A 16,869-nucleotide genomic window follows, 5' to 3' on the forward strand; every position below is an offset into this window, starting at 1 on the left:
CATTTAAATTTGTGTGTCTGTTTTATTTCATTTACCTTTCTTTTTTGGAGAAATGCCCATTCAGGTCCTTTGCCCACTTATTAGTTAGGTTGTTTTTCTGAAGCTGTTGAATTGTGTAAGTTCTCAGACACAGAGTTTGCAAATATTTTCTCCAGATTTATAGGTTGTCTTTTTCGGTTTTATTGGTACCAGGGATCGAACTCATGACTGCCTGCTTAAGGCAGGTGCTTATGCTGCTGAGCTAAATCCCCAGCCCCTATAGGTTGTCTTTTAACTTTGTTTTGTTTGATTGGTAGAAGCTTTTTAGTTTGATACAGTCTCATTTATTTATTTACTTTTGTTTTTATTGCCTTAGCTTTTGGGATAATATTCAAAAACTATTGCCAAATCTAATGTCAAAGATCTTTCCTCTGTTTCTTTATAAGCATTTGATGGTTTTAGGCCTTATATTTATATATTTTGTCTGTTTTAAATTAAGTTTTGTGTATAGTAAGAGTCCAATTTTGTTCTTTGGCATTCAAAAATCTAGTTTTCATAATGGTGTTTTTGTTTTGTTTTTTGAGACACAGTTTCACTATACAATTCAGGCTGGCCTTGAACTCTCTTTGTAGCCCAGGCTGGCCTCAAATTCGCAGTGATCCTCCTACCTCAGGCTCCCAACTGCTAGAATTACTGGCACACACCACCATACCTGGCTTCTAGCATTGTTCTTGAAGAGACTACCTTTTCCCATGTGTCTTCTTGATCCTCTTGTTGGAAATGAGTTGCCCATAAATGCTTAGGTTTATTTCTCTTTTTCTGTTTTACTAATCTGTGTTTTATGCTAGGGACATATTGTTTTGATTATTGTAACTTTATAATGTAATCTGAAATCAGGTCATATGACACTTATAACTTTGTTTTTCTTTTTTTTTTTTTTTTTAATTTTATTTAAGGAGAAAAGAAAAAAAAAGCAGGGAAAGGGTACAAGTTATACAGATTTACAGAAAAAAAATGAACAGTAGGAAATCACTAGTTAATGGATTACATATTGTCATCTTAGAAATAATTGTTCAAGTCACAAAATTAAAGCTTGTAAAGTGGACATTCCATCAATGATACTGCAAACAGTTCTGTTCATTGATCCAATAAAACTCTGTGATATCATTTTCTATCTTATACACTTAAATATACATGCAGTTATATAGTTTGGAGCACTTTCTTTTCCTCTCTTTTGTACCATGACTATTACACATTTTGGGTTTCATTGCTCCCACGGTTCTTATTACTGTTTTGGAAGAGAGTAAAACCAAATGTGACATAACAGAACAGAATCGGTCAAGTCAAAAGGGTGGACATTATAGATAATGTAAAAACATAATACAAGGTGATCAACAATGGTTACCATAATGCCTCCTGCTATCTCTAATAGAATTGCCTATATCATTAGTTATAATACAATTGAACAAAACAGTAAAGAATAAAACCGACAAAACCAAAACATTGGAGACATTGTAGGTCTTCAAAAGTAGATAAAAGTCAACAAGAATGGGCGTCATAATGAATCTCATTATCTTCACAGCTGATGCCTAAACTTTCGAACCTGATACTATCCAGCAAAACAGAATAGGGGAACATCAGTTAAAAACCAGATGGTGAGAGTAATACAGGGCTTTAAATCAAGGTAATGAAAAGTCAAAGTGGGTTACTATAATATATCCTGCTATTTTTTTTCTTTAATTAAAAGGATAAAGATAAAAAAGTAAATAATGGAGTGGAGATTGAGATAAAAGAGGGCATAACAACGAAACAGCGCAGATCAAAGCATAACCATTTAAGCAGAATAGTGTTTCACCACCAGATAATCCTAACCTAAAAGTAGTTACCATATTGTTTCTTTCTTTGAAATCCTTGAGTACAACTTCGTATACTGTAGCATTAAGTATATCAAAACAATGTAAAACCATTCAAGAGAATGACAGCATTACAGAGTATTTAGAATCGACTAACAGAAAATGAACAATGGTTTCTGTATAATCTCCTTGTCTTTAAAAGGTTTTTGCTTATACTATCATACATAATAAAATCCAATAAGATACAGCCTATTTAGACCATTGGAGACAGAAGGACAAAAGCTAGATGAGACTTCAAAACAAGATGATACTAAATCAGTATTACCTATTAAGATGTCATTTTCTCCAAAATAGCTGTTCCTATCATCCAATCTTCTCTGCCTCATTTCTGTTAAGCTCTTTTTCTGTCAGTAGCTGTCAGTTTGTCTTCTTCATTTTGTTCTCTGCTCCATTCGCTGTGGCCTCTCTGCCATTATTTCTGGATTCTTTGTATTTTTCTTTTTTTAGAATATCCTGCAATACTCTCTGTAGAGTTGAATTGGTGGTTGCAAATTCCCCCAGTTCCTCTTTATCCTGGAAGCACCTTGTTTTTCCATCAATTTCCAGGGACAGTTGTGCAGGATATCTCAATCTTGGCTGGAGATTATTATCTTTCAAAGCTTGAATTATTTCCCCCCACGCTCTTCGTGATTTGATGGTTTGTGCAGAGAAATCTGCTGTAATTCTGATGGGTGTTCCCTTGTAAGTGGTCTGTTTCTTGTCTCTTACAGCTTTTAATATTCTGTTCTTGTATTGAATTTCTGGAATTTTTATTATTATATGCCTGGGTGTTTCTCTGTTTGGGTTGTAGGTAGCTGGGGTCCTGTATGCCTCATACATCTGAGTATCTTTACCCTTTGCTAAATTAGGAAAATTCTCCTGGATTATTTCTGTGAATAGCTTTTGTAGTTCACTTGTTTGTGTCCCTACTTCTTTTATGTTCTTAATCCTTAAGTTATGGATCCTCTTATCATCTTCTTGTCTTTGTATTATTGCTGTTTGTTTCTTTGTTATTTTTAAGAAGTTTTTCATTTCATTCTCCCATATTACAAGTCTGCCCTCCAGTTCAGATAGTCTGTCCTTAGTTTCTTTCAAGCTGTTATGCCAGTCTTCTATAGACTTCTTAGTATCTTGGTAGTCCCTTTGAACCTGCTTCACGTATTCTATGCTTTCTCTGTTTTCTCCATCAAACAATTCTCCCCTTTTTTTCTGTTCTTCCATTCCACCACCTGTTTTTTCTTGGGTGGTACTTAGCATTTCTCTAACTATTCTGCATACTTCTAGCTTCAGGTCGTTGATAACTTCATTCCTGAATTGGTCTATGAGGCTCTCTATATGGTGCCTTATGTGTATTGGTGCGGTGTCTGCTATTGCCTGTTTCTCAGAATTGGGGGCCGAGGAGCCTTTCTTGTTGCTGCCTCTTCCCATGCTGCCTCTTCTTCTCTGTTCCTTATATATGCAAGCTTATATAAGAGGCCCAGCTTCTCTCCCAGTCAGCCACAGCCTGATCGAATTGCGCCAGCTAGGTGTTCCCGCTCACCGCTGCGCACCAGGGAGTTACGGACCAGGCAGCCTACGCGTCTCCCCTCCCGGCCACCGTCAGGCTCTGGGATCTGGGTTGGGACAGCCTACCAGGTCCGCCGGCAGCGTCACGCAGGCCAGGCACTTTTCACCAATCCAGCCCGAGAGGGGGATGTGTGGCAGGAGTCGCCACCGCGCCCTGCTCCCGCAGGACTGCTCGGGCCCAGAAAGTCCTCTGCTGGAGTCAAACTGTGGTAGAGTGTCAGTTTCTCTCACTCACCTCACCACAAGTCAGTGCACGCCTCCCTGCCGTTTGCAGATTGCCGTTCTCAGAGCTTCTGTGCGTCTCTCTCCTTGCCGAGCCACTGTAGAGGCAGCCAGCCGCCGCGCGGCGGGAAACCCAAATCGCGGCTTACAATGGCGCGGTTCCAGCCTCCACACCGAGTCTTTTCTGTTCCTGTTTTAGCACCAGGACTGCATTCTAAGTTGGCTTCTCTCAGCCCAGTTCGTTCCTGAGTCAGCAGAGCATATCTCCACCTGCTTATGTCTCCTTAGTCCGCACCATTCCTGGCTTCTGAGCCGAGTCTTTCAGAGAGCCTCTGGTAGTTGCTGTTATCTGTCCGCCATGTTCTCCCGGAAGTCCCCCGCCATGTTCTCCCGGAAGTCCCTGTTTTTCTTTCTAAGGATTTCTTTGGCTCTTTGGGATTGTTTGTAATTCCATGTAAATCAGTATATATTTTAAGTATCAATTTTTTTATATTATGGGTTTGAGAATTTTGTTTTTCCTCCTTGTTAATTAATTATATGACTACCAAAGCCAAATATATCTATCAAAATCAAACATGGTTATATGTAGTGAAAAGATTGGAGAATGTGGCTCAGGGGTTGATTGTATTCCTAGCATTCAATAAAAAGTTGGGTTTTTAAAAAATGTTTATTTATTTATTTATTTATTTATTTATATGTTTTTTGAGACAGAGTCTCGCTATGTAGTTTAGACTGGCCTTAAACTAACTTTGTAGCCCAGGCTGGTGTTAAACTCGCAGTGATTTTCCTGTCTCTGTCTCCCTGTGTGCTACCACGGCTGGCCAAAAAGTTTTTTTGTTTTTTAACCGGGGATCAAACTCACAACCTCATGCTTGCCAGGCAGGTGCTTATGCCGCTGAGCTAAATCTCAGGCCCAAAAAAGCTTTTTTTAAAAGTTTCTCTTTCATTGTCTACCTTCCCTCAGCACCTTCTTTAAGGTGAACACTATTAAAAGTCTGATCAGTAGCTTTCCAAACCTTTCTTCATGAATTTATAAGTGAACATCTATGTAGATAAATCCTAACTTCTATGTCTTTGCCGAAATTACGATTTATCTACACAGATAAATTTATAGAAGTAATACCTCATTTATTAGTATTTCACAGACTTTTTTCACAGGTAGTGTCTAAAACTCTAAGAACTTTGTTTTATGCCTTTGACTCTTTCTCACCTCTAAAATACTTGGACTTTTTGAGGACTTCATCTCTCACCATTTCTTATTCCTCTCCCCCGTGTACTCACCTTTCTTCCACATTACTCTGCTCTGACCACAGAGAGACCAGCTCGGAGTGTGTTGACTGTGTTTGGCCTACACATAGTTCTCCCACCTTCATTTTTCAGAACTGGTTGGGATACACGAAGAAGCGAGCACCCATTGGCTTCCATCGAGTTGTGGAAATTTTGCACAAAAACAGTGCCCCTGTCCAGGTAACAGCTCCTAAAGAGAAGTGAGTACAGGGTACTGTAGGTGACCTGATTTTTAGCCCATTATCGTTCAGCGATGGAGGCTTGATCCATTCTGGTTTTCCCTTAATGGCAGCATATTGTTTGCTGCACTGGGCTTTGAGATAGAAAAGCCTAGTGAGGCATGTTCTGTTCCCTTTAGAATGTTTAATCCCAGACTGTGCCCTCTAGGAGGAGCATCTAGTATGTTTAGTCATGTGGAGAACTGATGTACAGTTTAAATGATCCCTGAAGAGAACTTGCTAAGAAGGGACGTGAAGGAACAATGGGGACAGCATGGGATAGCTCTAGAAAGGGGCCCTGTGAATCTGGCTGTATGAAGAGGAGGTTTGTGCTCCTTCCCTTCTCTCCTGAGGCAGCAGGGACGTGCTGCCTAGTGTCCTCTCATTGCCTATTACCAGACTAGTTTTATTGTTGATGGTAGGAATTGTAAACGTTAGATACTAAACTAATTTGCCTTCTTTCGAACTTTTTCCCCCTATTTGTAGAGTTTTGGGTTTTATAGGTCTGAGAATCATTTAATCAGAAGTATCTTTTCCCGCAGATTTTACAAGAGTATGTCAATCTGGTGGAAGATGTGGACACAAAGTTGAATTTAGCCACGAAGTTCAAGTGCCATGATGTTGTCATTGATGTGAGTTCCCAACAAACGAGAACCTGAGTCCAATCCTAGGAGGATAGTGGGGGATTACAATATTCCCTGTTAAAAATCCTGAAATAGAAACCAGGTGTGGTGTTGCATGCCTGTAATCCCAGCATTTGGAAGGGATTAGTCAGGAGGATTACTGTGAGTTGAAGGGCACCCAGGGCTACATAGAGAGTTCAGGACCAGACTCACCTACATAGTGAGACCCTGTCTTAAAACACAAAACAAAAGGATCTGGGGATATAGCTCAGGGCCACAGTACCTGCCTAGCTTGTGCAAGGCCATGAGTTTGATTCCTGGTACCCAAAAAAAAAAAAAAAAAAAATCCTGAAATGATTGTATGAGTTTTGATTGATTAGACAGAGACAAGAGATCCATAGTCATAATTTCCCAGCATTCTGGTAGGTTTCGCTGTGCTTTTATAATTCGTTGCATTTAGAGTAATCAGAACTGATTAAGTGAAAAAGCTCTGCCGACTTCACTCCAGAATGAAGTTCTGTGGGTACCTTACTTCATGTTATCTCACTGCACAAAAACAGTGCCCCTGTCAGGTAATAGCTCCTAAAGAGAACTGGGTACAGCGTACTGTAGGTGACCTAACTTTTATCCCACTGTAGCCTCTTGTCCTCTCCTTGAACTTTGGGTCAATGTGAGAGTGACAAAAAAAATAACAGTCCCCTCATAGAGAAGGCTGGGTTGGGTTTGTATTATCTGTTTTGTTGCACAGACCTACCGAGACCTGAAGGATCGTCAGCAGTTGCTTGCGTATAGGAGCAAGGTAGACAAAGGATCTGCAGAGGAGGAGAAAATTGATGCCATTCTCAGCAGCTCGGTGAGCGGCTATACATGTACCCCTCGTGATCCTGGGACGTAGATGGCTCACAAAGTAGTATCAAATATGTGCTTCCAGGACTAAGTGGGCCACATGAATATAAGATTTGCCTATGGCCTCAGATGTCAGAAGCACTGCTACAAACAGAAGTAATTGCTCCTGAAGTGCAGGCTAATGGAAGGGTATCTACAAGCCTCAGATTGAGATTTGACTGTGATGCTTTGGTTATTGTTAAACTTAGCAGAGACTTACAACTATAAAACAAATGTCACAGATTCAGAATATCCAGACTGTATAATTTCCTGAGAATGGATGCAGTTTACCTTTTGGAAATAAGACTAAAATAGACACCTGTTGTTTGGAGAGTACAGCTGGTTCGTCTCTCATAGTATGAAATTACTGAGCTTTCTGTTATCATGGAACTTAGTTTCTTAACATGTACGAGATGCTAACATAAAGCTAGAGGATCTTGGTCCTGAGGAGAACAGACTAGAGTAAGTGCCCTAAATCAGACCTTCTGTAAAATACAGAAAGATGTTTAATCCATCTCTTCCCAAGTGAACACACCAAAGTATTAAAAAAAAAATTCTCCCCAGTTTAACCCTTCTTTTTCTTTTTCTAGTATCAGTTCCTTATGAGCCTTGATTTACTATATTCCCTCTACTGTGTAAGGATAAGTGGAAACTGATCACACATGTTCATTGTTTGCTCTTCCCACAGCAAATTCGATGGAAGAATTGAGGGGCACTAGCCTCCCTGAAACCTGCCTCATTTCTTCCCCTCCTGTCTATGAAAGTAGAGAGCTCTTCTTCAGGAGAGTTACAGCATCACGTCACTGGGGCCCCTCATCGGCGGGCAGTGCCCACTCTTGGAACAGAAACCAGCCCCTGGCACACGTAGCTTCAGACTGATTTTTCTGTCTAAGGCACATCATCTAAGGGCCAAGATCTAACACTTTGACTCAAGAGAAGGATACTCTCTACCTGGTGCTCAAGTGAAGGTGGGAGTCAATATTGGGTAAGATCTTTCTTGGTTTGAGAAAAGTGACTGCTTCAAAAAGGATGTTTCCCAGACTAAGAGGAAGAGGTGTCACAGGGTGGCTACTCCATTCTATTAAGCTAATTATGGGCATTAACAGTTTTGCTGTGAAGGAAGTCACAACAGAACCTACATGACTGTCTTCCAAGCACCCCAGGAAGGGTGCCAGTATTGTCAGGCCCTGCTGGAGTCACACCTAAGCTAGACTGCGCAGAGCCCTCCACTTTGTGACAGACATTGCCCAGATGTTGTGTTTCTTCAGCAAGTGTCCCGCTGCTGCTTCAGTCTACAATTTGTCCAAAAATTTAGGGTTCCTCTCTCAGCTGCACACTGAGATGACCTTGTTTGGGTAATAAAATAGCCCTCTTCTTCTTCTCTCCCAGATCCACAATTTACATGGATCTCCAGCAGTGCTGGAGAGTTTTCCCCTTTAGGAAGATTTCATTATTTATTTCGCCAGAAGGGTTCAGAAGTTTCATCTGGGCAGCATATCTGTGAGAATATATAGATGGAGGTTTTATATTCACACTCGACTTTTGAAAGGATGTTCTGTAATGCTAGTTTCTGCCCTGCACCAATGTCAGCCTCTTTTCTGTGACTCAGCTGGGCTTTCCGGACATGCCTAGACTCCTAATAAAGCCATTTTGTCCTTGGTGCCTTCTCTTCCTTGCCCAGTCATTTCGTGCAGAATGGTGAAATGATTGTTCAGTATCTGGTCTGTGTTCATGACTGCATGTAGTGGCCTCTTAGCTCCTGTCAGGCAGGTTATGGCAGAATTGGGCTGGATGGTTAACAGAGCACTGAGCTGGGAGACAGAAGACCTGACTGGTTTTCCCAGTTCTGCCACTTACATGCTGTGTGGTGCTGGGTGAGTCTTTTTCTTTCTGGATTCACCTTCATCTGAAAAATGGGGCAGGGTAGTCTATGACCTTGTAGAGTTCTTTACTTCTGGTTGAAGTGGTAGCAGGAAAGGAGATGATGCTCCCTTAGAGGTACACAGTATGCTTTATGGTAACATGGTTCTCAGCTGGGACCTCCGCAATATCTGAAGATATTTTTATTGCTACTCTTGGGAGAGGCAAGGGATTCTGCTAAATACTCTTATAATGCACAGGACAGAATCCAACAAATTATCTGTCCAAAATGTTAGTATTGCCAATAATGAGAAACCCATCAAACTTTATGACTTTGCACTTGCCAGACAGGCACTTGTGCTGCTGAGCTAAACTCTGGCCCTGAGAAACCCAGTTTTAAGGGAATTAGATTGTACTTTTTTGCTTCTCCATTTTATAATCACCTTTGCAATTTCAGGTAAGTTCATACTTAGTTTCTTTCCTGATTATCTTTGCTGTTGAGGAAATAGGACTTTAATTGTGTTAAAGTTATTTGCTTATCTTCACACAAACAGTGGTAATTTACTAACTAGTATTTCAGAAAAGCAGAACCACTAGCAGTGTATATACATTGTCCAATCTAACATTTGTTTCAGGAATCTTTTTTTTTTTGGTACCAGGGATTGAACTCACGACCGCGTACTTGCAAGGCAGGCACTTAGGCCACTGAGCTAAATCCCCGGCCCAGGAATCTTACTTAGGTGTGGGAAATGGATAAACAGTTTCATAAAATGATTTTTTTTTTTTTGTCTTTTTCCTTTTTCATCAGTACCAGGGATCGAACTCAGGACCACACACTTGCAAGGCAGGCGCTTATGCTGCTGAGCTAAACCCCCAGCCCCAATAAAATGATTTTTTTAATTTGTCTTTTTGAGACAGGTCTTGCTATGCAGTTCAGGCTGGCCTTGAGGTCGCTTTGTAGCCCAAGCTGGTCTCAAACTTGCAATGATCCTCCTGCCTCAGCCTCCCAAGTGCTAGGATTACAGAGGTGTGCCATCACGCCTGGCTAAAATGATTATTTTTGTTTCTGGTGGTAGAGCTTGAAAGTCATGGGGCAGGCAGTCCAGAAGGGAAAAAGATATAAAGTGATAGAATGGACAAGCCAGAAACCTGAAAACAGGCCAAGACTCACCTGTATCCTCACCACCTCCAACTTTGATGGACTGAGTATCCTGCAGGAGAAGCTGTTGGCTTGGGAATAAGCAACTGTAAGAGTGTCTAGGGGAAGGAATAGCAGTTACAGGCCCAACTGCTATCCCACACCCGCAAGGTAGCCAACAAATTGGCAACATGTGTGTGACCTACAGAAGTGCATGCCCCACGCTTGTGAGCTGAAACAAACTAGTTGCTGTTTCATTTCCACTTTTTAAATTTTACACAAAGATATCCTATGGTTCACCATAAGCAAAAAATACACAAGGAAGGAAATTCTGGAGAAGAGTTCAACCTAACCAAACTAAGTCATATTGCATATTACAGTGCTACAACTGAGTCTCTGGTTTTTGTTGTTTGTTTGTTTCTTTTCTTTAATTTTCTTTTTTTTTTTTTTTCTGGTGGTACAGTGGATCAAACTCATGACCTTGCCAAGCAGGTGCTTGTGCCACTGAGCTAAATCCTCCCCCCCCCCCCCACCGCCCCGAGTCTCTGTTTTTAAGAATGCATGAAGGCTGGGCCTAGAATTCATGTCTGTTCAACTGAATATGTGCTACATTAGTCAAGCTGATCTTAAAAAAAAAAAAAATTTTTTTTTTTTTTTTTTTAAGCAGGACACATCACTTGCAAATTAGGATGCCCTACCACATTGTTTCCAAATAAGGAAATGTTTCTTAGATTTGCTAAAAAAAACTTCCATACTTTTCATCTAAGTGCTAGGGACATGGCTTATGAGGTTACACTAACCTGTGGCATAATATCCTTACTATAAGAGGCTTTAGAGAAGCCAGACAAAAGGTCCCACATTGTATAATTTCATTAATATGAAATACTTGGGGAAGGTACAGTATATCTATAGATAGCAAATTGATGATTCTAAGGACTTGGGGTGCAAAAGGATAGGAAGCTGATGCTTAATAGGGTTTTCTTGTTCTAGTGTTAGAGGTAAGTAGCATAGCATTCTGAATGTACCACTAAATGGTTCACTTTAAAGTGAAAAACAATTTTTTTTTTGAGATGGGAATCTCACTATAGTTCAGACTGGCCTTGATCTGTGTAACCAGGCTGGCCTTGTGGTGACCTGCCTCAGCCTCCCAAGTGTTGGGTTTACAGTGTGCACCACCACGCCTGGCATAAAATGGCTAATTTTATGTCAGGTGAATTTCACCTCAGTGTTTTTGTTTTTAAATTTAACAAGAGGATTAGAGACTTAAGTAGTTTCAAATTCTGGTCTTAATTTCATCATTACTATAAAATTGATTACTGATTTCTCAAATACAAAAAAGAGGTTGGAAAGATATGCATGATATTTTAGTCTGTAAAATAAACCCCTACAAACCCAGAATCTTGTGTTGGGATTACTGGGCTGGGATAATATGCCTACAAACAGTGAAAGGAACTTGTATCCTCATGTTCAGGTCAGAAAACCTATACGTGGCCTGACACCATTAAAAGTCACACTGAAGTGATCTGGCAGCTAAGGAGTCATAATGACAACTTTCTTGTGTAATTCTTAGGAATACAATTTTTTTTGTCTGCCTGGATCAGCAGTACTGAGGAGCAGAGCCTGGCCACTGACAGGTGTGTGGTGCTAGGTGATCTGTTTAGTTAGTGAGAGATGTATATAGATGAGCTTATATACCCCAAGGTTGATTTTTTTAAATTTAGATGTCTTGGCCCTAGATAAAGGACAGTGATATTTAGCTGGGGTTCTTTTTTATCTTAAGGGAAAATAGTTTAGGGAAAAGGGAGAGTTCCTTTGAAATGAGGTCCTGTGTGTTTGGTCATAGTTCTGAAGCTTAGAACATGGAGGGGAGGCCATCGTGGCCCAAGAACATCTCTGAAACCTGTTGCTAATGGAAATTCATCTGCTGAAAAAAATGCCTGTAGCCTGAATTTGAATGAGAGAGGTGGTAAGTCTTACCATCACAAGCACTTGTGACCTCAGCATAACATCATCATACAGAAGCCCTCCAGCCTAAGTCTTTGCTCTTCCAGGATAGAGAGCCACATTGATTGGTATGTGTCACTGCAGGATATGGTGGCTTGGAAATGGATGTATTAGAAGACCTTAAGTCCCTGCAGTTTGAAAACGGGATTTCAGAGGAAGATCGTTCCTGGCTTTATCTGCGGGGCCGTTCTCGGGGACTAATGATTGAGGCCTGTGCCCATGCAGTCTTCTTTTGCAAACTAGTCCGTAATTTGAGGTAAGCTGAATCCAAGATAAAGGTGATAGACAATTCTCTTTTCTGAGAATATAATTGATTTTAGAGACTTGGGAGACCATTAAACAGACCAATATGTACATTCTGGGAGTTTGAGAATGAAGCAGATGGGGCTGGAGGTTTAGCTCAGCAGCATAAGCGCCTGACTTGCAAGCAGGCAGTCGTGAGTTCGATCCCTGGTACCGTTAAAAACAGAAAAAAAAAAAAAAATGAGAATGAAGCAAATAATGTATTTCAAGAAACAGTGGCCCCAAAACTTGCCAGTCTACGGAAGAAAATAGACATCTAAATTCAAGAAGTTCAAAGCACTCTTAAATGAACTCAAAGAGTGCTACATTGAAACATAATCAAGCTGTTAGAGAATATGAAACTCCGCAAGAAAAAAACAACTTGTGTGCAAGGGAGCTTCCATAGGATTATCAATATTTTTCTCTCAACAGAAATACAATAGACCAGGAAATGGCTTGATACATTCAAAGTGCTATAAGAAAAACTGCCAAGAATATTGTATCTGGAGTTCAATGTAGGTTCTAAAGATGCTTCCCAAAGGGAGAAGTGGTTCTGGAAAATGGGGAAGGGGGACCAGCCTCTGAGAATGACATTGCTGATAAGGTTCAGGGACCCAAAGTGGATGGCAATTCAGTAAAGGTCAGTCACATACTATGTGAAAAACATGGCAAAATCATGGAAGCCATGGAAAGGTTAAAGTCCAGAATGATATTCAATGAAGTAGCCACATTATATAGTGAAGATAAAGCTAGGTGTAGGGGCGACTTGGGTTGCATGACCAGAGGGTCCATGGTAAGACCATTTCAAGAAGCAGCATTTGCTTGCCTGTGAGTAAAATGGATATTTCTACTTATAGATCCACTGATTAGGGTCAAAATCTGAATATCATGTAATTTGATTGAAGGAAGAGAATAAAGTTATGTGAAACACAAAATATACTGTATGTGGCAAAACTGTCCCTCAATCAAGAAGAAAGAAGACTTTAAGGGAGTAATTTACCCTTCTTGTGAACCAGCACAGCCATGCAGGGCCCAGGAAGAGAAACAAGAAGCCAGTTTGCCCTTTCTGTGAGCCAGCTAGTGCGCAGGCTGGGAAACAAGAGCCTCACCTCCGCCAACCCCCTAAGCAACTGGCTGATTGAGAGGAACACAGGCTGAGTTGATATCAACTAATGCTTGTATTGTTTGATTGACTTTGTAGGCCTAAAGCTGGTAGGCTGCGCAGCTATTTAGAGAATAACTATGCTGTATAGCAACAGTGAGGGATTTGCTTGTCTTGTTTTTGAAATCCAATATTGTTCTCACTGTTTTGTTTTATTTAATGTTCTGTTTTGATTGGTTTTATTTTGTTTGACTTTATTATGTTGGATGGTATGGGCAGCAATTTTGAAAATAACAAGGCATTATGGTAGCCTTTGTTGATTTCCTATTATCCAGTTTTGAAGTCTTGTATCGCTTTCACTGTTTTATTTTGATTGGCTTTATTCTATTTTATTTTGTTTGATTTTATTCTCTTTAAAATAAAATTAAAAAAATAAAACTAAGGGAAAATGAGGCATAGCAGCACACACTTGTAATCCCAGCACTTGGAAGGCCAAAGCAGGAGGATTGCTGGGAGTTTGAGGTCAGTCTGGGCTACAAAGTGAATTCAAGGCCAGCCTAAACCTCCTAGTGAAACCCTGTCCCCCAAAAAAGGGAACTCATTGCTGGACATGCTTTAATAAAAACTACTAAAAGGATCTCTTAAACATGAAAAGATGTTAGGTAGCAACATGAAAAGTATAAACCTCTAGTAAAAATAAATATGTAAGTATACAATCCCTCAATATGATGGGTGATGCAAAAATCATTTTAATTCTTTTTAATTAATTTATTTATTTATTTGCCTTTTTGAGACAGAATCTCACTATGCAGTTCAGGCTGGTCTTAGCCTCACTTTGTAGTCCAGGCTGGTCTCAAATTTGCAACGGTCCTCCTGCCTCAGCCTCCCAAGTGCTGGGATTATAGGCATGAGCCACCACACCCAGTTTTCATTTTTAATTCTGATATAGAATTTAAAAGATAAAAGCATGAAAAATAACTGACTATAAAATGTTAATGATACAAAATGCAAGAAGATGTAATTTGCGACATGAGTAATAAAGTAAAAGTGGGATAAAAAAACACCTATGGAAGATGTATAAAAGAATATGAGAAGGGAATCATAGCATATCATTACTTAAAAAAAAAAGAAAGAAAGAAACACAGGATGACCAAGAATAGGAAAGAAACAAAAGAATTAAAAGAGGTACAGAAAGCAATAACCAAAATGTCAAGAATAAGTGCTGTTTAATTGCTTAAAATATAAATGGTTAGATGTCCCCAGTTAAAAAACAGAATGGCTCAGTGGCTAAGAAAATAAGATCCACTATGTATAAGAAACTTCACTTTAGGTTCCTAAGTTGACACCAAGCTGAAAATGAAAGGATAGAAACAGATAGCACATGCAAATGGTAATCACAAGAGAACAAGAATGGTCGTGTTTGTATCATAAAAGACGTTAAGTCACTGTAATGATCGATCATTTCACCAAGATGATAGAACATGTATACTTAATATCAGAACATCAAATATAAGAATCAAATTTTGACAGAAGTGAAATACTCAGATTTAAATCCCCCATTTCCAATAATAGTTACAATAACAACCAGAGAGAACATCAATAAGGAAACAAGTATTTGAAAAATATGGTAGACCTATTAAAACCTAACAGACAAATCCAAAACATTCCACTCAACAGCAAGAGAAAATTCTTAGCGCATGTGAAACATTTTCAGGAGAGATCACATTTTAAGACACAAGACAAGTCTTAAATTTAAGATTATAATCATACCATCTTTTTAAGCACAATAAGATGAAATTAGAAATAAATTACAAAAGGAGAATTGGACAAACGTGAAACCTAACATATTTATTGAGAGTACAATTCAACAAAAAGGAATAATAATTATAAACATGTATGGATCAAAGACCAGCATACCCATCTTCATAAAACAAGCACAACAAGATCGGACAAGTATAAACACACTTCTAGTGCCACAAACAGATCAACTGGACAAAAATAAAAAAATCAACTAAGAAATAGCAGGGTTGAGCCAAACCAAACAAATGGGCTTAATAGATACCTACAGTATTCCATTCAACAACCAAAAATACACGTTTTTCTCAGTAGCATATGGAACTTTCTCCAACACAGGCCACATATTAGCCTATAAAGCTTGTTTAAGAAAATGCAAAAGACACAGCCACAGCTTGATAAAGGTGTCTTTTGTTAAAATTATTCTGTAAAAATGGTTTTCTTATATAGATTGTTTCCAACTCATATTAACCCTTGTTTGTAAGACATTTATTTAGAATAATATTTGGGAAAAAGCCTTTTCAAAATGAAAAAAAAAATGCAAAGGAATTGAAATTATCTCGTATATTATCAAAGCATAGCACAATGAAACTAGAAATCAATGGCAAAAGAAGCCACAAAAACTACAAACCACAAGAAAATTAATATGTTTCTGAATAATCTGTGTCATAAAAGGGATCAAAGATGAAATTGTTATTTCCTAGAATCAAATAGTGCCAGTAAAACTTATGGGACAAAACAAAAGCAATTCTCAACAGAAAATTGATAGCTGTGAATTCCCATATCAGATAGAGCAAGCCCAAATCTAATGATACGCCTCAAGGTCCTAGAAAAACAAGAACAGTCAACATCCAAAGCTAGTATGAGGAAGGAGATTGTAATGATTAGAGCGAAGAAAAAGACTCAAGAACTAGTTCTCGCACAGCAAAGGAAATGAAATTGGCAACTGAGTGAAGAGACAGCCTACAGAATGGGAAAAAAATTTTTTGCCAGCTACTCCTTAGACAAAGGACTAATATCTAGAATATATAAAGAACTAAAGAACCAATAAAAAGGCATCTTAAATGAATAGACACTTGTCAGATGAATAAATATAGTCAGCCAATAAATACATAAAATGTTCAACATCACTGACCATTCAAAAAATGCAAATTAAAATAACACTGAAATGTCATCTCCAGAAAAAATGATTACAATCAAGAAATTAACCAATAACAAATATGGGTGATTGCTTCTTGGTCTTTTGGCTAAGATCAAGTGTAGTACCCAATACAGGTGAAGCTGTGGAGAGAAAGAAACTTCACTGCTGTTGAGACTGTAAACTGATACAACTACTATGGAAATCAGTATGGAAATTCCTCAAAAACTAAAAATAGAAACTCCATTTGATCCAGCTATTTCCTTCTGGGTATCTTCCCAATGGAGATAAAGACATCACACCACAGTGATGTATATCCATGTTTATAGCAGTGCAACCCAAAACAGCCAAATCTTAGAAACAGCCTGTAGGTCCATCAACAGATAATGGATAAAGATAACAGATAAAGAAATGTGTTTTTACACAATAGTACTGTGGGTGGGGCTGGGAATTTAGCTCAGCGGCGTAAGTGCCTGCCTTGCAAGCAGGCAGTCGTGAGTTCGATCCCTGGTACCGATAAAAAGGAAAAAGACAAAAAAAAAACAAAAAAAAACCCCACCAACAATAGTGCTGTGGCATAAAGAGGGACAAACATGTCATTTGTAGGAAAGTAGATGCATCTTGAGAGCACAATGTTTTGCTTTGTTTTGCAGTGCTGGGGATTGAACTTGGGGTCTTGTGCATTAAAAGCAAGAGCTCTACCACTGAGCCATAGCCCTAGCCCAAAAGCATAATGTTACATGAAGTAACTCATACATAGAAGCGTACGTTACGAAATAAAAGGCAGATAACAGGAAAAAGGAGAAAAAAGTAGTATAATCCAGCATGGATAACACATTTAAAATGTACCTTGATTTAGTACAATTATCTTACATGTTT

The 16,869-nt window shown here is 39.1% G+C and overlaps 2 protein-coding genes across 4 annotated transcripts in view; both read left to right on the forward strand.

Annotated features, from left to right (window-relative positions):
• Positions 1 to 8,332, forward strand: part of Vipas39 (VPS33B interacting protein, apical-basolateral polarity regulator, spe-39 homolog) — a 32,977-nt gene extending 24,645 nt beyond the window's left edge. For all 3 annotated transcript variants that reach the window (XM_013155349.3, XM_003472448.5, XM_063241567.1), the window contains 4 exons: positions 5,040 to 5,126; positions 5,707 to 5,796; positions 6,536 to 6,640; positions 7,361 to 8,332. In XM_013155349.3, the coding sequence (XP_013010803.1) occupies positions 5,040 to 5,126; positions 5,707 to 5,796; positions 6,536 to 6,640; positions 7,361 to 7,381 (303 nt within the window). In that variant the 3' untranslated portion in view covers positions 7,382 to 8,332. The remainder of the gene's footprint in view (positions 1 to 5,039; positions 5,127 to 5,706; positions 5,797 to 6,535; positions 6,641 to 7,360) is intronic.
• A 131-nt stretch (positions 8,333 to 8,463) lies between these two features.
• The window catches only part of Noxred1 (NADP dependent oxidoreductase domain containing 1), a 35,354-nt gene continuing 26,948 nt past the window's right edge, over positions 8,464 to 16,869 (forward strand). Inside the window, exon 1 of the mRNA XM_003472329.4 lies at positions 8,464 to 11,930. Within this exon, the coding sequence (XP_003472377.1) occupies positions 11,776 to 11,930 (155 nt within the window). The 5' untranslated portion in view covers positions 8,464 to 11,775. The remainder of the gene's footprint in view (positions 11,931 to 16,869) is intronic.

This window comes from Cavia porcellus, unplaced genomic scaffold (assembly GCF_034190915.1).
Source record: "Cavia porcellus strain 051 isolate PalLab524CR breed Dunkin Hartley unplaced genomic scaffold, mCavPor4.1 scaffold_31, whole genome shotgun sequence".
In the NCBI taxonomy this organism is placed as follows: domain Eukaryota; kingdom Metazoa; phylum Chordata; class Mammalia; order Rodentia; family Caviidae; genus Cavia; species Cavia porcellus.